This window comes from Lepidochelys olivacea (genome assembly GCF_965140295.1).
Source record: "Lepidochelys olivacea isolate rLepOli2 genome assembly, chromosome: 2".
Lineage (NCBI taxonomy): Eukaryota > Metazoa > Chordata > Testudines > Cheloniidae > Lepidochelys > Lepidochelys olivacea.
The window spans coordinates 2,193,334-2,217,004 of record NC_140412.1 but is presented as its reverse complement, the minus strand read 5'-3'; the positions used below and the strand labels follow the sequence as shown (position 1 = coordinate 2,217,004).

The window sequence follows — 23,671 nt, the reverse complement described above, 5'->3', positions numbered from 1 at the left end:
GTGTTGACCAGCCCCTGCTGTTTGTGAGGGTTCCCCAGACTCTGTCCTTGGTCCCCTCTAATCTCATCCACAACACGAACTCGGCTCCTGTCTCTGTGACCGTGCCCAGCTCCAGCTCTCTACGCCAGCCTCCTCCTGCCCAAACTGGTGTCTGCACCGCTCTCCGAGGTCTCCTCAGGGCCTCTCGTCACCAGCTCCAACACAACAAGGCTGAAAGCGAGCCATCTCCTCAGTCACTAGGGCCAGCCTGGCATGCAGGCCCAGACACTGGCCCCTGGATAGGTCCTTACATCCACACCGCAGCCTGCCCTGGCCAGCCGCCAGGTCACACCTCGATTGCTGCAAACCCTTCCCCCTAGCCTGGACAAACGCAGCCTTCTGCCCACGCTCACTCCCAATGCTGCTGCCGCCAAGATCCCGCTCCTAGCCTGGTCCCCTGCCCTGGCTCCACCAGACAGGAGCTACTTGACCTCACTTCCATGGCCTTCCCCGAGCTATTCCCCCTCCCGCAGCAGCCGGTCATCTTGTTCACGGGCGAAGCGCTCACTCCCTGCCCATGGCACCAGCCTCCACTGCCACTTACGAGTCTATAAACAAACCTCTTCATGCTTCCTCGGCTGCTGCCCCTCAGCCTTGGCAGGAGCTCCCCCGCCCCACCCACCCTCCTTTAAACACTCCCTTACGGTGACACCAACAAAACCCCGAGGAGTTAAGCCCTGGGGGCTGAGACCACCGCCTGCCACGCTGACCAGCCCCATCTCCCTGCTTCTGCAGCCTCTCCAATCTGCCTGGAACTTTGAAATTTCAATCTGTGCATGTACAGCGCCTGGCGCAGCAAGCCCCTGGGCCACGCCTAGGGCTGCTAGGCACTCCAGTAATACAAACTGATTAGTTAACTAATGAGCTCCAGCCAGAAGCCAGTGATCAGTGCCTGTCTACCCAGGTCATCCCACAGCACAAGATGGGCCTGTGACAAGAGCTGCCAGCACACCAGGCTGCACAGCCCTGGCAACAACCCACAGGGAGCAGCTCGTCGCCGGCTCCCTCCCCAGCACTGGAGTCCCCTGCCTCAAGGCCTGAAGCATTGGTGAGAGCCCTCGCAGGCCCTCGTTCAGCCAGGCTCGTGTTTAACAGGACTGTGCTGTGCTAACATCTACCCCCCGGGCCCCGAACCCAGGGAGCAGAGCCCTGCAGCACCAAGAGCCCCAGGGCAGTGTTCCCAGAGTGAATGGAAGGGAAAGGGCCATGGGATACCAGCTGGGAGAAGGGAGCTGGGATCTGTTCTGCAGGGAGCATCAAGGGCCCCCTCCAGCCTGTGCAGCACCATGCCTGCTGGACCTCTCAACTGAGCACCAGGCAAGGACCGAGCACACATCTCGTGCCCTGCACCGGGTACAAGCTGGCACTGTGACGAAGTGGGAATGTTCTTAAGATTTTCTCCACATACTGCGTAGGTGCCTCAGTTTCCCTCTATGCCTTTCTTAAGTATCCAGGTGAGGGGATAACGGGGTGTGATTGTTGCAGAGCCCTAGGGGGCCAGTGTGATGGTATCTACACAGAGAATGGCCGACACCCTGTCTCCTGGCAACTGATGGCCTGGGCCCCTCCCCTGCAAAGGTGCCGACTAAAGGTGTTGGAGAACAAAGATCAGGTGGCCTCCTGGCCCGGGAAAGAGAAAGGCCAGAGGAAGGGCTGGGGAGTTTCAGTTTGGAGCTGGCTGGGGAAATGGAGGGAGGCCCAGATGGTCTGGCCTCCCTGCCCCCCCAAAATGGACTGACTGAGGGGTCCTGGTCTCTGTACCTACAAGCTCTGTGTTAGAAGGTTTATTAGACGACAGGAACATGGTCTGTTTTCCTGGCTGGCTGAGAGTCACATCTGACTGTGGAGTTGGGGGGCAGGACCCTCTGGCTTCCCCAGGACCCCGCCTGGGCAGACTTCACTGTGGGAAGCGCACGGAGGGGCAGAGGATGCTGAATGCTCCCAGGTCAGACCCAGGAAGGTGGAAGCCGTGTGAGCTTCTTGCCCTGGGAACAGTCTGCTCCCAGAGCGGAGACTTCCCCAGAGTCCTGCCTGGCTTCGTAGGGAGCAGCTCCAGAGCATGGCCCGGGGGCACCGGAACAGGCACTAGGGAACCCAAGAGGAACGTTTGCTATTGCAGGCGGGCCTGGCAAGGGAAGAGATGCCCCCCAGCAGGGGGTTTTGCTGCTGCTCAGGAGAACGACCTTGGACTCTGAAGTCAGGGGGGGCCAGTGGCCTCGACTCAAGCCAAGACCAACTGTCCCTTAGCCCAGTACCCAGCCCAGCCCTCGGGGGCACGTGCACCCTGGGGAAGCCCCTGCCAGCACAGGGGTTTATAGCCCTGTACGAAGGACAGAGCAGAGGTGCGGCGTGACCCTGACTTGGTGGCAGCAAGCAGCAAAGTGCCAGAAATGAACTGGAAGGTGAAGCTGCTCCGGCTCCAGGCCCATTAACCCCCTCCTGCCCGATGCGGTAACCTCACTGGAAACCGCTGCAAAGCCTGAGGCCCGCCAAGAACCTCACCAATGACGGGCTCCCAGCCCTGCCTTCCCGCACTGCAATCTCCCTCCCATTTCACACGCAGGCTCCTGGGGCTCTGCACCCGCAGCTTCCAGCCTCGGCACAGGCCAGTGACAGGGCTCCCACAGCACCCACCGGTGCCCAGCCCACAGCAGCACAGCGCTAAGGGACGCTCTTACTCACAGGAAAGGAGTTGGTCCAGGTCCACTTGCTTACAGTGCTCTTCATCCACGTGCAGAACGAGGAAGCCTGGAGTCAGAAGAGATGGAAAGTTACGGCGGAGTTTGCAGCGCAGGGTTTTGAGGCCTTGCTTCACCTGGCCAGGTCACACCAGAATTCGGGTGTTCTGCAGAGCAGCAGCTGCAGCACGTCAGTGCAGAGGCACCAGAGCACCCTCCCCGAGCGTCGCCAGCATCCGCACAGCGCTGATCTGCGAGGGGAGAAGGCTGGGGAATGTCGCAGATTCCAAGGCCAGAAGGGACCCGAGAGATTATCCAGTCTGACCTGCCTAGCCAGAGACCCGCCCTAACATCATCCCTAAATCCAGCCTTGATCCAAGACTTGTCAGTGATGGGAACTGCACCACGACCCTTGGTAACTGGCCCACGGGCTAATCACTCACAGTTAAAAACGTATGCCTTATTTCCAGTCTGAATTGGTCCGACTTCAAATTTCCAGCCACCGGATCGTGTTAGACCTTTGTCTGCTAGACTGAGGAGCCCATTATCCAATATTTGTTCCCCGTGCAGGTATTTATAGACTGATCCAACTCACCCCTTAGATATCTCTTTGTTAAGCTCAAGAGACCAAGCTCCTCAAGTCTCTCACTCTAAGGCAGGTTTCTAACCCTGGAATCGTTCTCGTGACTCATCTCTGACCCCTCCCCAAGTTATCAACATCCTTCTTCAACTGTGAACACCAGAACTGGACCCATGATTCCAGCAGTGCTCACACCAGGGCCACAGAGATAAAATAACCTCTACTCCTACTCGAGATTCCCCCATTTATGCATCCAAGGATCCCATTAGCTCTCTGGCCACTGCATTACACTGGGAGCTGAAGTGCAGCTGATTATCCTGGGAAGCAGCGACTTTGAAAGATGCGGGGGTCCTGATGGATAGAGGCCCCAGCTAAGTTTGGTCGACAGCCTTTGTCCCTAGATGGTCCATTTACACCGAGCCACATTAAAACGCATGTTTGCACTGTATCTCTGGGTAAGCTGTGGGCAAGCAATCTTGATCAGTGACCTGCCCTCTTGATTTACCACTCCAATTTTTATATCCTCTGCAAACTTCAGGGACAATTTTTTTTATGTTTTCTTCCAGCTCATGGATTAAAAAGTAAGTAATGTTCACTAGCATAGGGCCAAGAACCCATCCCTGCGGGACCACACTAGAAACATGCCTGCTCAAGGACTCCTCGTTCCCAGCCCTATCGGCCAGTTTTTAACCCAGGTAACGTGTGCCCTGATGATTTTAACTTGATCTAGTTTCTTCAAACTTGTGTGGTACCAAGTCAGCGCTGAACAGAAGCGTAAGATCTTTACTCCTCATGACCATGGTTAGCAGCCAGACTGGTCATCACAGCAAACAAACAGTTTGACAGGATCTAGTGTCCCCGTAAACCCAGGCTGAAAGAGAATTAAAGGACGACGACTAATGTCAATCAAGTCCTGTATCGGCCACTCCATCATCCTGCCCACAACTGATGTCAAACTGACAGGCTTCTCATTACCTGAGCCAGCCTGTGTGCCCTTTTCCAACACCAGCACAATATTAGCTTTCTTCTCGTCTTTTAGAACTTCCCTGGCGTTCCAAGACTTACTGAAAAATCAACATTAGCCATCCAGCCAGCTCTTTTAAGACTCTTGGATGCAAGTTATCCAAATCTGCAGATTTAAAAATGTCTAACTTTAGTAGCTGCTGTTACTCTGAGAGACTGGAGAGTGGACTGGAGAGAGAGAATCATCGTAGGACATGACATCTCACCGGTTTTATTCCCAAGTACAGAACAAGTGTGTATTGAACAACTCCTGCTTTGCAGGAATTCTACCACCATTTCCATCTAGTAATGGACCGAGACCACTGGCAGCATTCTGTCTGCACACACTTAAAAACTCCTCCTTGTCTAACTCTGCTAGCCCCAGATTTCCTCCAAAAAACAGAGCTGCCTTCACTCCCCCAGTGAACTGGGTCAGTCTTTTCACCAATACAGCCTTCTTCCTCAGCTGTGGGGTGCTGTGCAGCTGATGAAGGGTTCTTAAACCATTCCCAATCATCATTCACATCTTTCTGATTAAATTCCTCCTCCCTGCTGGCCTGGCTCTCACTTGTTTTCATCCTTGTGAAATTGGCCTTAGTAAAGCACCATGTCTATGTTTTACTGGTCTGGACTTTACCTGGCTGGATCAGGCCATGGTCACCTGCACCTGAGCTCCCAGGAAGTTCTAGTCCTAGGATCAGTCCCTCCTTCTCTGTCAGCACAAGATCTAATAAAGAATTCCACAGGTTGGCTGCAACACTTCGAGTTAGGCAATTGTCATCGAGCAGGTTTAGAAATTCCAAGGCTGTTTCCATATTGGCAGCATGAGACCTCCAGCATGTGCCACTCAGAGAGAAGCCCCCATAATCTGCCCCCCGCCCAACACATTACAGATACAGAGTTAAGCACCCAAACCCCAGTGACTTTCAAACCCCTCTGCCAGTCCCAGCCAGCGGGAGTAGGGCTGATGTGGAAACAGTGCCAAGGCAACCTTACCTATAAACATGGGTGCTGCTGCTCGAATGTCAACCCAGTTGCTCTTGAAGTAGAAGAGGTTGGTTGAAATCAAACGATTCAGCATCTCTGGGTAGTTCTGCATCTAAAGGGAAAACCAAGGTAATGAGAACGAGCTGGGCTCCCAGGGGCACCCTGCTTCCTGTGGAAAGGGGCAGCCGTGCAGGGCATCCCCAGGGCTAAGGCATTCCAGCCCCCACAGGGTCCCCGCCATCCCAGCCCCAGCACAGACCTCTGCTGTGCCAAGTCGCACCCCCAATGGGCTCGGTCAGGTTCGTATGACTGTGCCAAGGCTCCTGAGGCAAGTGACCACGTTAAGGCAAAAGAGAAATGGGAGGGAAGGATCCAGGAGGTCATTAGCCTGGCCGGGAGAGTAGAGAATGGGCCCTGTGGGCACTCGGCTGCTCCCTTTGGAAAGCAGAATGTGCCTATGGGCATGGCAGTGACTGGCTGGGGCGTTCCGGGAGCTACCCGGCTACTCTGGGCACCCTTCCAGGCAGCTCTGTGCCAGGGCACATGCCTCCTGTGGCATCAGAGCCGGGAGCCTGAGTCAGAAGTGGACCAGGGTGCAGCCTGCCGGGTTGACAGAAGAGCGACTAGTCTGCTCAGCAAGGTTCAGAGAGTGTAATGGTCCCTTCTGGCCGCAAGGCATCTCCTCTGCCCTCTGGTAGATCCCTGGCCAGACGTTTCACCCCCACGGGCAGCCCGAGGACTCGGTGAAACTAAAGCACGTCAGTGCTCAGGACACTATGCTGATGTGTGCCACGGCAGAGAGGAGAAACCAAGGGGCCAGCAAAACGGCCAGTGCCCCAGCAACCGGGAACCGAAGAGGTGACGTGTGCCCAGATGATCCTGCAGGCAGATCTATGCCCCACGCTGCAGAAGGCAAAAAAGGCAGAAGGCCCCACGCTGCCAGTCTGAGCTGGGAGAAACCCCTTCGCAGCCCCTATGTCTGGCCATCAGACCCACCAGCCAGGCATGTGAGAGAGGGTTCCCTGCACCAGCTCAGAGCACCAGGGTCCCATCTCCTGCTGGGGCTTCAGAGGAAGGGAAAGATTCTTTCCTGACCCCTGCACGTGACTGGTTGAAACACTGGAGCATGAGAGAGTCAGATGAACAGGTCAAGGGCAGTGCAGACTGTCTGTCCCCCCCCAGGCTGCAAAGGGAGTGGTGACAGGAGGTCCACGGGGTCACAGAGTCCAAGGCCAGATGGACAGCATGCAATGCTGCAGCTTGAGCCAGGCAGCCCTGACCTCTGCACCTGGGCCAGCACTTCTGTTCACTCCGTTGGGGCATCAGAAAAGGGCCAACTCCAGGGACTCTCGAAAGACCCCCCCCCTTTCAAGGGGGGGACCAAGCCGCTGTCATGCTAGCGCCACTACTGCCGGGGAGCGTCAGCGTCTTCCTGATGTCCCAGAGGGGCTTTGCTCTGGGTCCTCCAGCTCACTAGGCTGGAAGTGCTGCTCTCTGGCTAGCCCCAGGGCATTGCAGTGCTGGCTGTCAGCAAGGGTCAGAGTGGGGCGGGCTGGAGCAGGTTAGTTTCGCCCCAGCAGCGACTGCTCGCAGGGCTGTCAGCCACTCACTCCACCCACTGTGAAGCCAGAGTCTCACTCACCAGGTGTTTGCAGACATCGTTCATGAACTCTCCGTAATGCAGGCTTCGGTCTTCATGCAGGTGGTTCAGAAACATGTCACAGAGCCCCTCGCAGCCCATGTTGGGGCCACACATGCGCAGAGCAAATTTACAGGCCTGCAGGACAGGGCAGATGAGGAGACCGCAATACCATGTTAGTCACTAGAAACTCACCAGCCCGCAAGTCTCCTTCCACCCTGGCAGAACATTCCATGCCCAGGGACCAAAAGCCCTGGTTACGGGCTCCCAGCCATAGGAGTGCTTAGCAGAACACTGTCCTGGCTGAGCTCGCAGGCCAGCATGGCAGCTGCGCTTGAGACACCAGCCAAACGCCTGCTGGCCCCAGTCTAGCAGCAAGGCACTCACTTTGATGACCTCTGGCTTTGGATCTTGGAGGTGAAGCAGCAGCGTCACCAGCCCATTCAAGATCTGCTCAAAAAAGACATCTTCACAGTTCCCAGCACTGAACTTGGTCAGGTTCCCGAACAGAACGATGGAAGACGTGCGCAGTTCGTGGTTTTCCTGCAGGCAAAGGGCACACAAGGCGAGTGTCGCTGTGATGGAGAAGCACAAGAGGATCACAGCAGGCACCGTCTCAGTGATCGGTACAGCCCCACTCCAGCTGCTTGCTCCTGGGGACACCCTAGCATGAGGGAGCACAGGAATTGTTCCCTCCTCGTTCACTGGTTCCTTCCCACCCAGCCCCCCAACCTGCTGGCCGTCTCCAGTTCTGAGCAAACAGACAGCAGATGCTGGAGCTTTCTCACGATCCACTGGCTTCTTGGGGATTGGGTGAAAAGCAGAGAGCAGGGATGAGGTTTCAACCTCCCCTGCCTTGGTTCCCTCCTCCGTAGAATGGGGCTAACAGCCGCCCGGGGCAGAGATCCGCCGGCTGTCTGGACCGTGCTGGGAGTCCCCTGGATGGACATTACTTTAGCACAGAGAAACAGTCACCTGGCCCTGCTACAGACTCGGCTGCTACGTCTCCCACAGTACGTCACCTGCTCCTGCTCTGCCATCTTGGTGGGTCTTTCCTTCCTGCCCATGGGCACAGAGCGTTCCTCTCCCAGCCCCCGTGAGCCACAGCCAGCATGCCAGGGTTGTTCCCTCTCACCCACCCCCAGCTCCCACTTCTCTTTACACAGGTGTGCTAGCACACCAGGGCCTCGCAGTCACGCCCACGAGGCACCAGGCTTCTCACGCATGAAGGACCCTGCTCCCAGCTGGCGGGCAGAGGCAGGGGAAGGACCAAGGGAACGGTAGGGAAGTTGCGAAGCCTCCAGCACTAGTGGGTCTGAGATGGACTTCAGTGAGGGCAGACAGAGCTGGGCTCCGGAGGAGCACAAGAACCCATTGCATGGCCACCTGACGGACGGGTAGCTGAGGCTGGGAGCAGCGGTGCGGGGCGAGCAGGGCTCTGGAGGCAGTGACTCGCGGAGACTGCAAGAGGGGCGTGACCCGATTCCACCGGGGCATGCTGGAGTTCAGCGGCAGCACGTGCTGGGAGGCCAGCGCAGGGGGGGCAGAACGAGGATCTGAGCACCAAGGCGGAGGGAGCAGGGGATCGAGCTATGGTTTGACACAAGGGAGGAGTTGCAGGCCTGAGTGCTGGGGAGGCGGGTGGCGTCGGTGACAGCGTCAGGCAAAGGGAGAAGGCGGGAGCTGGTTTTGGGCCACGGACAGTTCGGGAGGGCAAGCTGTCCCTAGAGGGGGTGTCAAACAGGCGGGATGGAAGAGAGGTTGGTGGCAGAGCGAGCTCTGCGAGCCGTCAGCAGAAAGTCCCCCAGGGCCGAGTGCAGAGCAGGAGAAGGGAGGATGCAGAAAGAGCAGCCAGAGGCAGGAGAGGCAGTGTCCGGGTGGCCCAGTGGGCACAGGGTGTTCTGGAGACGGATGCGCAGGACAGAGCCGAGGCCCTTAACCGTGGCCATGAAGAGGTCGTTCAAGACCGGAGAGTCAAGCACAAGCCAGAGCAGGAAGAGAGAAATCGGTGCCTGTCAATACTTTGGAGAGGTGAAGTGTAGGGGGAGGGGAGGGAGTGAGATCTTTGGAAAGGCAGGAGCACTGCAGGGAGGGAGCAAGTTTCTCAGAAGGGGAAGGAACAGAACAACCCGATGAGGCGAGGGAAGGGATCACAAGGCAGGTGCAGAGAAGGGCAGAGACTGGGAGAGCTCAGCAGACTCGCAATCCTCTCTCTGAAGGAGTCAGGAGGATCTGGTGCAGAGAGCAGGGTCATTGGTCTCACCACTTCCTGGGGGCAGGCCCTGTGCACTCGAGTGCCTCATGCTCCGAGAAGCCCTCACCCCTTTCGTTAACTTGCTCCAGCTACATGCTGCTCATCTCCACCACTCAGGCCTTCAGGTACTCTTCTCTAGCTTTGTTCTTTCCCTGCTTTGCCGTTCCCAGGACAGGTACATTGCCGCCCACAGAACCACTGGCCTGGCCTACTCCCTTCTCAGAGGAATTGTAACCTTGAAGTATTGACCTGCTCCTCCAGCCTCTCTATCCTGGAGCACTAAGCACGTCCTCCTAGGAGGCCAAGCTAGACTGACTCCCTTCCCATGGTTAACACCGCTGGCCTGCTGCACACCAATGCCCCACTATGCTGAACCAAGCAACTCCCGCACACTGGTACCAGCAAGGCCATCCTCACCTTCCCCACTCCTCCCTGTGGCCAAGAGGTGAGCCCACAATGGCATCTACTGTCTAGCTTAGGATGCCACCTATTTACTGGGAATGGGCAATGGGATGGATCACTTGATTCCATTCCATTCATTCCCTCTGAGGCACCTGGCATTGGCCACTGTCAGAGGACAGGATACTGGGCTAGATGGACCTTTGGTCTGACTCAGTCTGGCCGTTCTTATGTTGTAACTTAGCCTCAGATGATCCCTGCTTAGCTACGAAGCAGCCCAGATCTCTCCTGGGTAGGACAACCTGCCAGGACTACACTAGCTTGTGGTCTAAAGCTCTGTGCGCCCCCTCAGCCCTAACTCCCAGCATCGTGCTGAATCAGCAGCTCTGTTCTCCGAGATGCTGGAGAAGGCTGACCCCCCATTTCAGAGCAGGTACCTCTTCTCATTACAGCCCCCAAGCCCTTTGCACCCTGGCTAACGGCTCACGCTCCCCTGACCCCAAAAACAGTCACGGTTCTGCCTTACGTTGTCAAAGAAGGGGCGGATGCGGATGGCAATATGGAGAAGCATGGAGCGGATGTCCCTCTCCTCCACGTGGTCCAGGAGTTTGGACAGGCTAGACATGGCCTCCAGAGCGACCACGTTGTCGGGATCATCCTTGTCGTCCATGCCATTGACCATGGAAGCCAGGAGCTGGGCCCCATGTTTCCTCACCTGCAGAAGGAAGTGGCACATTAGAAGCACTCCCTGCTGTGGGACACATGCCAGGATATGTGGGTGGGATCCAAGTGGCACCCTCAGGGAGGTCATGATGTCACTGCCACATGGAAGGATTTCTCCTAGGTGGAGCTTGTAGCATCATCTCTAAGCAAACGTCACTAGCACTTTCTATTACGAAGAACCAACAACAGGGGCCTGTAACTTTGCCAGACTAAGAACGGAGCTTGTTTCTTTTCACGCCTGACAGTTTCAGCTAAAACAGTTCTGAAAAATGGCTGAATGAGGTTAGGGAAAAAAGAAAAAAACCCACAACATTTTCTCCTGCCCTGCCGTCCCCTCCAATGCTTTGGCACAGGGATGTGAAATTTGGCAGGGTCACCCTGGCATCACGGATGTGCCTTTTGCCATCTCCATGAAAATCTGCCCAAACGTGGCCCAGGGATAAGAAAAGTCAGTTTGCACATGCTCAGTAGAGAGACTTGTTCAGCTGCTAAATTCTCTGAAGATTCTATCTGCACTGAGCATGCTCCAGCCCAGAGCTGTAGGACTTCCCTGGAATTGCTCCTCTCCATGACCGGGCTGCTGCGGGTCCAGATACAGGAACAGAGCCGGGAGACTTGTGCTCTCAGTGCCCCCTGCTGGTGATCAGCAATGTGGTTTGAACACACAGGGATGGGGCAGACAGCCTGCAGGAGAACATGTGAGGGGTGGGACAGAGCACAGCTCACTCCAGAGCCTGGAGCTGAACCCAGGGACCCTGAGTCTCCCCATTTCTCTGCTGTCTGCAGATAGCTGTGAAAACCACTGGCAAAGCACATCATCCCCTGTAGTTACTGATCCACAGAGGAGACCAGCCTACTACGGCTACCAGTTACTCCATCAGTGCAAGAAGTGGACATCTGTGTTGTGGAACAATCCTATGTGAGGACATAACTAAAGCCCGTGTGATAATGTATAGGAACAAGGAAGCCGAATTACGTTTGCACCAAAAGACTCCATCCTGACCACTCCTACCTTCTGGGGGCTTGACTTTTGCAACCTAACCACCTGCGGTGTAACGGATGTAGTAATACAAGCCTGGGGCAAAGCTTTCGGAACACTGTGGCCATCTGGCCACAAGCGCCCTGGAGGACCGGATGCCCCTCTGCAGTTGTAAATGGATACAGGGCCTTTTACTTCTAGTTCACCACCTCTGTGCAACCCAGGTCAGGCCAGCCCTTGGATCAACTCGTAGCTTCCACAGGGCACCCGACCTTATAAAAAAGACATGGTCACTGCCATGTGCTCCATTTTATTGGCATTAAATGCAGCACACACCCCCCGCCCCCGGCTCCTGGCCTGGTGCCAACACAGCCGTGTGCTGGGCAGATGGTGGGCGTGCTGCTCTGGGCATGCAGAGCAGGTGTAAGCACATGCAGCCACTCTCTCGGCTGGGGAAGTTCATTCAGTCCCTGCTTGCCCGGGGAGCACTTTGCTCTGCTCCCGGCAGGAGAAGGCGGAGGAGCTGGATGCTGTTACAGAAGGGACTGACTATGGCTACGCCAGCAGAATGGTATTTTTAGTAGCTACTTATATTTTAGTGTCAAGTCACAGTAGCTTATTGTCTGTCTTAGGGGTGACCTGTCCATGACCTCTTCTTGGGGTTTGGCACAAGCCTGAGTGTAGGAACAGCGCTTGCCAAGTCACTGTGCTGCCGAAGATCAGACAGCAGGTACAGAAACCCGAAGAGTGCGTGCAGGCAGTTCAGGGCCACGTGACAGTCAGCAGGGCTGGGCTCCTCTGCTTACAATGGGCTGCGATGCAGATTCCAGGGCGGCCTCTCAGACAGGAAACAACGGTTTTAAAACAGTCATTTCCCACTGCAGGTGTATCTGGAAACAAGCGGCAACTCCTCACTCTCCCAGCAACCGAGATCTCACACGCTGTAGTTGCTGGGAACAGCAGCCAGCCACCCCTGCAACCGGCTGCATCAGAGGAGATGTCGGAGTCGGGAGAGAACAGACAAGTCTGACCGCAGGCCTCGAGAGGGGCAGACACCGTGCTAAGGTGGGGCTCTCCGGATTCCCATGATAAGCATCCCTGGCTGTCAACGGAGGTATCCACTGGCGGACAGAGTAGAGCAGGAATCGCCAGTAACCAATGGAGACAAGTCTGAGCACTTCTCCCGGTGGCGTGCTGGCTTTCCTTTGCACAGCCTCCTTCAGCTGGCGCCTGACCAGGGCCCAGCGAACTCGGGACTTCCCAGGAGGCTGTAGCCTGAGCTCCAGAATCTGGGCTCATGTTTTAAGTTAAGAAACCTTCAAAAAATGGGAGTCAAATCAATCAGTGCCTGCCTGAGTCTCTGCAAAGAGCCAGAGACAATAGTTGGGGGGGGGGGGTGTTTTAACCGCCCCATTCATCTCCCTAGGGTGTCAGCAATCAGGGGTCAGAGCCAACAGTGCTGGCATCTCCCTTTGCTGCCGATCAAAGCAGGTCCCGGAGGACGGTGCTGTCCGAAGAGCTGCACGGTGCTAGTTGCATGAATGGGTGGAACCTGGGAAAGCAAGGGTCCTTCCCCAATTTGGGCAGTACTCCTGCCCCTCCCCCGACACCTCCACCTAGTACAGGTCAGACACCACCCCGGGGCAGCAGGCAGGAACACGCTTTAGTCTGGGGCCAGACAGAAGTACCCTGGCTCTAGCGAAGAGAGCCTGGAGCCAAGCAGGACCGTTCGCTCAAAGCCCTGGGCTCCTTTCCAGTCAGCATCCAGGCTGCAGCTCTGCGTCAGGGGGATTTCTTGGTGGTGCACTAGTGCACCAGCCGCTCTCACCTTGTCCGGCGACCCAGAGGAGATGTTGCCCAGCCCCCGGAGAGCCAGCATGCGCACCAAGGTACAGGGGTCCTTCTGCCTGCCCGTCATGTTATCCATCATGGACTCCAGGAGGATCAGGTCACTCACCACGCTGCTGTTCAGAAGCTAGAACGGACAGACAGCCTTGGTGTGAGGCACTGCCAGGCTCCGCAGCGACCTTCCCCAGCCAGGCCACATCAGGGGCAAGGTCATGTCCAGTGCTTAGAAGTTCCTGGCCCTACACAGTGTAAAATGGACTCCTGACCTTCCGGCTCCCTTGCAGAGAGGCCAGAGAGCCTCGCTCAGTGACCAGTAACCCCAGAGATGTCCCCAGCCATATACCAACCTGCACAGCTCAGTAACCACACAGCTGCTTTCCTCTCCAGGGAGCTCTCATCCATGCCCTGGCTGGCTGGGGCAGGAGGGCGCCCCAGGCCCATGGCCTTGCTAATGCACCTTAGCCCAGTGGAGAAGAGCTGCCCTCTGCCTCCAGCTGGCGGATCTGTGGCATGCCCACCCATGAGTGGTGCAAGGGGCCAGCTAGCCTAGGGGCGACAGGAAAGGTTCCCCAGCAGAGCGGCTTGGTATCACACACACACCCCCCTTTACTCACAGCAGGCGTTTACAAGACAGCGACCCAGCCTTGCTTCCACCCTCACCTCTGCCCAAAGCTGCCTGTGTCCCTTCTCTCCCCAAGAGAGAGGGGACACCAAGGCAGACGTTACACTGACCCACCCACAGGAGGGCAGTGAAGGGCTTTTAGATCCTTAGATGGAAGGTTCTGAGAAGGGCAGAGTACCACTGTCCCGGGGGCAGCCCTAGTTCCTTCCTGGAAAAGGAAAGGTTAATTCTCAGGAGGGGTCCTGGAATGAGACCCTGCGCAAGGGGGCCTGCAAATGCCTCTCGCTCCCTTATGCATCCCCGGGGCTGGAAACCAAAGTGAGACGAACTGAGAGTGGGAATAAGGGACAAGTTGAAGTGAGGGTAATTAGCCACTGAATTTACCAAAGGATCTAGTGGCTCCTCGGCCACTGGGAGCCTTTAAAACCCTGTGTTAGCTCAGCAAGATCTGGTGGGCTTCAGACAGCAAATACCGGGCGAAAGGCCCAGGGCTGGGTGCGCAAAGCGCCAGATTGGAGGACAAGGGCCCCCTCCGGTTTAACGCCAATGAACGTTTGGCGTCAGGGATTAGCAGCTATTGACCCAGCTCTTCACGGTTTCCTTCCCACTTACATGAAGAGAGGGGCTGGAGAGCAAAGCTGAATCGAGCAGACCAGAGCTAGTTACGGGCAAGCAGTTCCTCCACGCAAGGGCTGTCAGCACTCAGCACCCCACGCCCGGGAGGCTAGCGAGCGGGAAGTCGGAGGAGACCTAGCTAAATGGAGATCACAGGGCCGCTCTCTCAGTGGGCTCCAGGCCCACCCCCTCAACTTGAGGGTGATGCTGTGTACTTGAGAGGAACGCACTGCCAGGAGCAGCTAGACACCCCACAACAGAGATCCTGGAGACCTCTAGGTCCTGGGGGAGCGTGTGCCAGGAGGAAGCACCACCCCTGCCCATCAGCTCATATAAAAGATACAGGCCAGCGGTGGTGTCCGCCCTGCGACATGGAGCTCAGAGGACAGTTTGAGTCGCATTCCAGGGCCAGAAGGGACCACTGTGATCAGCAGTCCGGCCTCCTGTGTAACAGGTCACGGAACCGCCCTAAAATCTCCCGAGAACAGAAGCTTTGCAGGGACTGACAATGGCCAGTGACGGAGAATCCACCACCACTCTGGGGAAACTGGCCCAACAGTTAATGGCCCTCGCTGTTAAAAGTCTAGGCCCGGTTTCCAGTCTGAATTTGTCTAGCTTCAACTTCCAGTCACTGGATTGCGTCAGACCTCTCTCGGCTAGATTGAAAAGCCCATTATCAAAAGTGTGCTCCCCACCTAGGTACTTACAGACTGTGATCCTGTCACCCCTTAACCTCAGCTAAATAGACCGAGCTCCTGGAGCCTCTTGCAGTACGGCAGGTTTTCTAACCCTTTACTCATTCTGGTGGCTCTTCTCTGACCCCTCCCCACAACTGAAGAAGGATGCTGAAAAAAACTGGACATCAGAACTGGACACTGTATCCTCGCAGTGGTCACGCCAGGGCTCAGTACACAGGTAACATAACAGGGAATCAGCAGAGAGGTTAACACACCTTTGAACCCGAGTCCCCAGGGGTTTGTATGGTGATCTATGGACCCAATCACAACTGGTGGCCAAGGAGATCCCAGGCAGCCGCCTTGCGGGGGTGGGGGTGCGGAGACGGACGGGACGATGACACTGACTGCATCTCTGGCTTGAGCTGCACTCACCAGTGACCGCAGACCACTCTGCCCAGGGAGAGGTGCTACTCTCGGCCAGGCTTGCAGGGGCCTCAGGGAAAGCGTCCATCCTTTACACCCTGCACCACGATCGCACACGCAGGAGAGGCCTGAGGGCTCAGGGGAAGCCTTAGTACGAGCTGCAGCTTGGGCCAGCAAGGCCGCCGACTTCAGAATCTCCCCCACGCCCTGAAACTGCTCTAGGGCAATTAAGCCACTGCAGACTTGGGACCCAGCCCCAGGTTGGTGTCTAGGTGGGTTCCCCTCCCCCACTCATCCCCAGGCTGGATACCGGCCAGGCAAGCGAACTTTTGGAGGGTGGACTAGCTCCCTTGGGCCTTTGGCAGCTGTTTTGCTGGGTCAGACCCGTGGAGCGTTGGAGATCCAGGCAGAGCACTGGTCCTCATGACCGACTCCAACAGAGACCGAGCGCCCCAAAGCAAGGTTGTGGCTTTGAGAAGAGGCGAGGCCAGGGCCACCACGCACACCTTGGATCTCGTTCCATTGGTGCAACACCATAAACCCTCCCCTAGCACTGCTGGGTCTGGAGAGGGAGAGGGACCGGGAAGGGCGAGAGCCAGCGGCAGATGCCCAGGCAGGTCTGGCAGCACACACGCCCGGCGACACACCATGCCCCAGCTGCTTGGGGGCCAGCCCACACCTCCCGACTGCCGCTTGGTCAGGTCAACCCCTGGCAAGGAAGGGACGGCAGCTCTCACCTCATCAGCTTTCCGAGAGGGAGAGACACAGGCGGCTGCTTCCTTCCCCACAAGCTCGAGGGCGAGGCAGAAACTGCTATTTTAAACCCTGCAAGGCCCGAGAGCCAAGCGCACTCGAAAGCTGAAGCAGATTGTGGGGCGGCAGCCAAGAGCAGGGCCATCAGCCCCCCCCCAGCCACACAGAAAATAAAAACAGGGCCCGAAGCCCAGGCTGCTCGAACCACTGAGCATTTACGAGGTGGTTAGAAGCAGGGCTGGAGCTCTGAGGATGGCAGGCCGCGCTGCTCTAGGGAACATAGACCACGGCAGCAGCCCAGTGTTATAAGAGCGCATTACGGTCGGCTGGCCTTGCAGCAGGAATGGCCTGAGTCACCTCATTCTTTACGGTGGTATGTAAGGAAGGGTAAGGTTATGTCTTGCTGGCTCCTGGCCCCGATGTGGTAAGAGCTGGACTCCTAGGAGCACGTCTATGCCATTCCCTTTAACGGAGGGCCAGGGAAGCTGAAGGGGACTGATCAGCAGCACCAGCCTGCTGGACTCAGCACTGCCTCTGGGCTCTGCTAACCCCTCGCCCCGGTGCCCAGGAGCCAAGTGGGGCGCCCCGGCCCTGCTCACCTCAGCGAAGAAGGCGGTGGTGGTGATCCTCTGGCGGTCATACACACTGTTGAGCATCGGGAAGAGATTCTTCACAATCAAAGGGAGCTTGGGGCCAGCGTGTTTAGCCATTGCCCTGGAAGAGAACACCCCATTACACGGCATACAGGGCAGGCTGGCTGGCGGCATTTGCCTTTTTAACTCAGTAGCACAAGAATCAAAGTAATCCCCTAGCTCTCCAGAGGCCAGCGTTAAGGGCACAGTAGCCAGCCTGAGCCCATTGGAAAAGCCAGTTCTAGGCAGTATAAGCAGCCATCCAGGATATCTGACCTGGGCAACCAGAGCCAGCCCTGGGCAGAGGCCCAGCCAAAACGCCGGCACATCCCACCTTCGGTGGCGCAGAACCCTGACAGTGGCAGCTCTGACAGGGAGATTACAGCCATGGGGTCTCCTGGCCTCCTCCAAAGCTCAGGCTGAAGTGCCAGGAGCCACCGGACAGTTTCACTTGCTTCTCCCTAGCCCACATCAAGCTTGGTAGGAAGTTTGCTTTATTTTGACAACAAAGGGAGAGTAACACCAATACCCCACCCCCCTCCAACCTCCATGACCATGTGTCTGAGCTCCAGGTGAGCACCTCCAGCCGCGAGGAGCTGCGTGGACACCCCGGGGAACGCCGGCTCAGGGCTGCCTAGCCCTTTACACACAGGACAGGCAGCTGGAACATGTGTCTTGGCAAGAAGAGGCCTCCAGCAGAGCCCCTCCCTGACTGACTGCCCCTCCCCCCATGCTCAGGAGCTCCAGTCCAAGCCTTGGACACCCTCCTAACAAGGGCCAATCACCTACAGTGCAGGGACTCCTCCCACCCTCAGCCTGGGCGGCCCTTGCTCCTGGTGGCCAGAGCCTACAGCCTGGAGGTCTCCCAGCCCTCAAATACAAACCCAGGAGACATCTGAGCTCTGACCCGTGTCCTCTGTCAGCACAGAAATCTCTCCTGCTGGCCCTTAACTGGGTCCCCCGAACCCGCCTCCTCTGCCCTCCAATCCAGAGGGAACAAGCTGCCAAGAGTCTTGCTCCACTGGCTCCCCTCCTCCACTGCATTCAGGTCAAGCGCCTGTCCTTGCCTTTCAGTCATGAGTAGCTTTGATCTTCATATTCCCACAGACCCCATCCCGCCTCTTTGGTGCTGCATCCATTAGCCATGCGAACCCCAGTGCTCTCAGCCTGCAGCGCCCTCCCTTCTCTTGGCCCGGTGCTGCCAGGCTGCCCACAAGGGTAGCCAGCTGTCACTGGGAGCAGGGAAGCTGCGGGTAGCTTCACAAGCCTGGAGCCCAGTGCTTCCAAGCCCTGGCCCTAACACACCGATCCACCATTGCCCCCAGTGGGAGCTCTGCAGCCACAGCTGCCTTAGTGCATTTGCCCTTTGTCCCAACTGCCCGCTGCACACCTGGTCAACAGGCGCCGGGGGGCTCTGTGCAGCACACGCTGAACCAAGGTATAGCCCTGTGCCCGGAGCCTTCCTTCGCCCCGCCTCCACCTGACCATTCGCCTATTGCTGGACGCTGGAGAGGGGCGGGGTACAGAGAGAAGGCGACGGGCCGAGGCTCAGTTTTCGATACCTCACCGTGTAGGTGTCTGCAGAGAAAGGGCTGAGTCCTGTCCACTCCAGTCAGCCACTCCCCCCCGCCCCGGATGGAGCTGGGCGCTAGATGATTTCGCTCCAGATCTAAAGGAGCGACGTAGGTCTGGAAGCACTGAGATCTGCTGTGCCACGGCGCCCTTCCCAGCTTCCCCTTTGTCCTGCATCGCTCCCCATTTCCCGGGGGCTGCCCTACTCCAGCAGATCTCACCCAGCCCGTGCACTCTGCTGCTGATCCCAGGCTGCAGGGGGACAGGCTGCCTGAAGAACTCCCCTCTTACCTTGCAAGCAGCATAATGCCATCATGGTGCCTATCAGAGCTTTTCATCAGCTCCCAGCCTCCTGCACTCTCCACAGACTTCACCACCTCGTCACTGCCCCCTTGGGTCAGCATGGCTCTCAGGGCTTCCACCGCACAGCTGGACCGAGAGAGAGAGAGAGAGAGATTGATTCTTTTATGAAGCCTGCATGCAACTTGTTCGTAGTGCAGCGAACAGGGGTGCCAGCCAACGGGGAGTGCTGGCCAACACACACCACAGTACATTAGAGAATTCTGCACAGTGGCGCATGGGGTTATTCAGAGGCGCGAGGGTACCTGAGGACTGAATGAGTTATGTGAAGGCTTTAGTTGGAGTGAGACAAACCCATAACTCACGGCTACCTCCATTTCCACCAGGACATTTGCCGTTAAAGTGATCCAAGACAACGGACTGAAAAGTGAAGAAGTCCAGAGCTACTATAAGGAGGTTTTTTTTTTTGCATTAATATTTTATTGGTAGGGATTATTTTGTTGCAAGCAGAGAGCAACATATGGGAAACATACATTATCCTGTCAGAACAAAACAAATATTAGTAATGACTAAATCTTAGGCTTCTATACAAGAAAGAGGACTGTGTTTACCACACATGTAAAGAAAACAAAATCCCGGAGAAAGAACAGCTCAGTGTCAGGGACTTTTAACCCAAGACTGCCATGCTCATGCTATTCGCTTTGCCTGGAGAACAAATGAATATAAACTGGCCACCAGGAAATTTAGACTAGAAATTAGATGAAGGTTTCTAACCATCAGAGGAGTGAAGTTTTGGAATAGCCTTCCAAGTGAAGCAGTGGGGGCAAAAGATTTATCTAGCTTTAAGATTAAACTCGATAAGTTTATGGAGGAGATGGTATGATGGCATAACATGGTTTTGGTAATTAAATATTCATGGTATATAGGCCCAATGGCCTGTGATGGGATATTAGATGGGGTGGGATCCAAATTACCCAGGAAAGAATTTTCTGTAGTATCTGGCTGATTAATCTTGCCCATATGCTCAGGGTTTAGCTGATCGCCATATTTGGGGTTGGGAAGGAATCTTCCTCCAGGGCAGATTGGAAGAGGCCCTGGAGGTTTTTCGCCTTCCTCTGTAGTATGGGGCATGGGTCACTTGCTGGAGGATTCTCCGCTCCTTGAAGTCTTTAAACCATGATTTGAGGACTTCAATAGCACAGACAAAGGTGAGAGGTTTTTTGCAGGAGTGGTGGGTGAAATTCTGTGGCCTGTGTTGTGAAGGAGGTCAGACTAGATGATCATAATGGTCCCTTCTGACCTAAATATCTATGAATCTATGAAAAAAAGCCTAAACCGCGGTGACGGAGGCTCAGCAGGTTTGGAGGGACTGGCTGCAGAAAGACCCGCGTGTGCGCAGAATTCGTGAGCGCTGAAAGTTCTCTTCTGCTGCTGTAAATGCACTCGCCATGTTCTGCAGCAAAGTTGTGTAACTGCAAAAAACCCCAAAAGATCCTGGCTCTCCTTAGTGACAGTATATAATCTTTTCTCCAGCATTGTCCAGAATCCAGACTAATGACGGAAAATATAGAATGAACCATTGTACACATGGAAATTAAAATGGATACACATGACTGCTAAAGAAATATTTCTTCAGCCTTGTTTTTATTTGTGTCCTTTTATCTAGCTCTCTCCGCCCCAGCGCACACACAGGGTGCGTTAATAACACGAGCTGTATACATGGAAAAACCTCTGCATGCACGCGGCACTAAACTAACGGCAGCTGCTGGGTTAGCCTCTTTTTGAGACATCCCCTTTTATAGGCAAACTCTTGATCACCCGCGTGGGGCAGCTGCTGAGCGTGCTCCTAGGATGGGTGAGTAAGGAGACTAACTAAAAAACAAGGGGTGCAGCTGCTCTGCACTAAGTTGCCCTTTCTCACCCAGAGAGTGTTTCCACTCCATGGGTGCAGGACAGACCATGCGGCTTGTTGCCTGCAGCTTCCCACTTCTTGGAGGTGCCCCAGTGGACTAGCCATGTCCTCCCACAAACACAGGGAGGCATGGATCAGCTGCAGAGGGTTCTGAGCAATCCATACAGAAAAGAGTAGCTAGGAACAAGAACCAAACCAATCCTGGACATCTGCCATGGGCAGGAGTTTCCCAAACAGGCCGTCAAGCATGTTTTAACTGGCTACTGGCACAAGCCTACCTTATTTGGCAATCCTGGCCTCCATTTTGGACCCCGTGTATAATCTGGCCCATCAAATGCTGCCGTTCTCTACTTTTTCCATCACAAATGTTTTTCCTACAGAACTAGTTTGCATTAACTTTAGGGACTGAATTCTGGGGGTAAAATGCTCTTTAGAGCCTTACAACTGCCATCAATAACCTCCTACAGCAGCTTTCAGAAAAAAGCAGTTGGCCTGCATTTACAAATGATCAGTGCTGGCAAATCCACCACACCCTGTTAAATTAACCATTGGAATCGTTACCCTCACTAGGCCTCATTTCCAATCTGAATGGGTCTAGCTTCTACTTCCAGCCATTGGATCCTGGTAGTCCTCTCTGCTAGATCGAAGAGCCCATCGTCAATAGTTGTTCCTCATGTCGGTACTTACATAGTGATCAAGTCTGCCTTTAGCCTTCTCTTGGGTCGGGTGCATGGATGGAGCTCCATCACTCTAGGGAAGGGCTTCTAATCCTTTCATAATTTTTGTGGCTCTTCTCTGAACCCTCTCCAATTTTTTTGGCATCTTTCAAAAGAGACACACACACACACTCCTACAAGAGGACCATTTAATAGTTTCCCTACCATTGCAGGAGCCTCAAGCACCGGGGCACCCCAGTGCCTCCTATTCTCTACCTGGGGCACGGAACAGTCTAGTCTCCTGGGGGGCTGCAACAGTTGGGTCCGATTTCTGTGGCTGGGTTTAGTGCATGGGTCGCGGCCTGAGCTCACCGGGGTCAGACATGATGATCTAATGGTCCCTTCTGACCTTAGACTCCAAATCCACCTCCTATATTTGAGATCATGGATCTATCAGGCATTAGTCTCTACGTAGAGTCAAGGGACCCTTTGTCTGGCATGTGTAGGTGCTGGGCAGGAGACCACCACCAACCTTGGACAACATCGAACCGCACGGGACACCACCACACACTTCACGCAGCGACTGACCACACCCATCTTGGGATAGGAGATCCCTTGAATTTAAGGTGACCCAAGCTGTTCCCTTCTTTGTCGCTGTACTACATGACTGCATCCAGATACAGGTACTGCTCATATCCAGCACCAGCTTCAGCCTCCTTGCAGCTGAAGCCTCCAGAAAATTAGTTTCAGAAAATGAACGGCACAATATATGCAACTAATTCCCATGCCTTCTCTTTCACGATGGCTGAAAATGGTTTTAGCTGTAAGTGGAAGAATGGGAGAGCAGGTGATCTAGCATGCTAGGTTACTTGGGACACCAGCTTCATATATACACAGAACAGCTCTCCACTTCAACATCCACAGGAGAAGCGTACACCAGCTATCCACAACTTGGATGTCAACGCCCTTTGACTGGGGCAATGTATCCAGTCACCCAGCTCCCAGGGGCAGCTGTTGAATAAGGAGAACAAAGTCACCTTATTTACATGTTCTGTACATTCCACTCAATACTGAATCCCAAGTGTTTCATGTCAGTGTTCTTCAGACTTGTCTGCAATAGCCAGTCTTAGCTACATCGGTCATGCCAAATGCTGAACTGCCTTTGGAAGAGGCTATATCTGCCCAGTGTGTTAACACAGCAGCTAGTGCGTCCTGAACCCGGCTGTAATACCAAGAGCACCCCTCTCTCACCATCCCGATGTCAGGGTGACCTGTAACCTTTCTGCTGATCAGCGTTCCAGCTCTACAGAAGCCTCTGAACTTTTCCAGCTGCATTCAACGCAAGCAGCAGCCTGGGCCAAATAGAACCCAGGGACTTTAAGTAGTGATTTTCTTGGTGCACAAGGAAATTAGCATAAAAAAATAAATAAGATATGCATGGCTTTGGGTGGTGGGACAGTAACTTTCTGGCCATTCCATACAAGGGTTCCAGCAGCAAGTTACAGAAGCTATTTTGCATATAGACGTAATGCTGCATTTTAGGGACTGTGCTGACCTTTTTGTTTAGAAAAGTGTTTTCATACACCTTTTCCTAGCATGGTATGAAAAGTTAGTCCAGATCCACTTCTCTGTAAGCTGCCAGCCCAGCCCAGCCCACAGGGGCTGTGTATCCAGTTAACAAGGGAGCTGCTTTCCCCACTCAGTTTTTGGTTATCAAAGGCCCCACAGGGAGGAAGTCCCGACAGCTGGTAAGTCTGACTTGGGGACTGGCGAGATCTGACCAGCACATCCAAGGTACTGCATGAGCTGGGAGAGGGGTTTGTTCCTCATGGTGCCCAGCGGGGACAGACTGCTGGTCAGTCAGGAAGACAGGAGTGTTTAGGAATGGCACTCTATAGCTGAGGGCACCCAGTCAGGAAGAGCTGGCCACACCATAGCGTAACCCTGGATGGCCAGTAAATGTTCCTGGCTGCATCACAAGAGGTATGGGGAGGGCTGTGGTTTGAGGGGACTAGCAGGAAGTCGAACAGCTGCACTGTGGCCAGACTTGCGGTATAATTAACAGCATTCTGATCAGGGTACAGCAAGGAGAGATCCTGGTATGTTCAATTGTGTGTTTTTCTGCATCAGTCTCCAAATAACTCAGTCCCCACACAGCAGCTACCTCAAGGGAATGGATTCCACGGAGCCCAGGCAAGGACCTGCTGGAGGCCTGCCCGATGAACTAGGTGAAGGAGACAGTGTTCTGAAGCTGTCCTGGAAACTGTAGACTTTGTGAGCAGGCCATAAGCCATGACCCCTCAGATGAACAGTTAAGAATGCAGCCCCTGCCCAGTTTGACAAGCCATGGATATTAAGGTGCTCGCTGGCCCTACAGAAAG

The 23,671-nt window shown here is 55.1% G+C and overlaps 1 protein-coding gene across 4 annotated transcripts in view; it reads right to left on the bottom strand.

Moving 5' to 3' along the window:
• MROH1 (maestro heat like repeat family member 1) overlaps positions 1-23,671 on the bottom strand; it is a 110,280-nt gene that overhangs the window by 4,650 nt on the left and 81,959 nt on the right. For all 4 annotated transcript variants that reach the window (XM_084620629.1, XM_084620627.1, XM_084620630.1 and 1 more), the window contains 8 exons: positions 18,714-18,851; positions 16,818-16,932; positions 13,109-13,255; positions 10,105-10,293; positions 7,313-7,468; positions 6,929-7,063; positions 5,296-5,398; positions 2,722-2,787 (listed from right to left, as the gene is read on the bottom strand). In XM_084620629.1, coding sequence (XP_084476755.1) covers positions 2,722-2,787; positions 5,296-5,398; positions 6,929-7,063; positions 7,313-7,468; positions 10,105-10,293; positions 13,109-13,255; positions 16,818-16,932; positions 18,714-18,851 — 1,049 coding nt within the window. The remainder of the gene's footprint in view (positions 1-2,721; positions 2,788-5,295; positions 5,399-6,928; positions 7,064-7,312; positions 7,469-10,104; positions 10,294-13,108; positions 13,256-16,817; positions 16,933-18,713; positions 18,852-23,671) is intronic.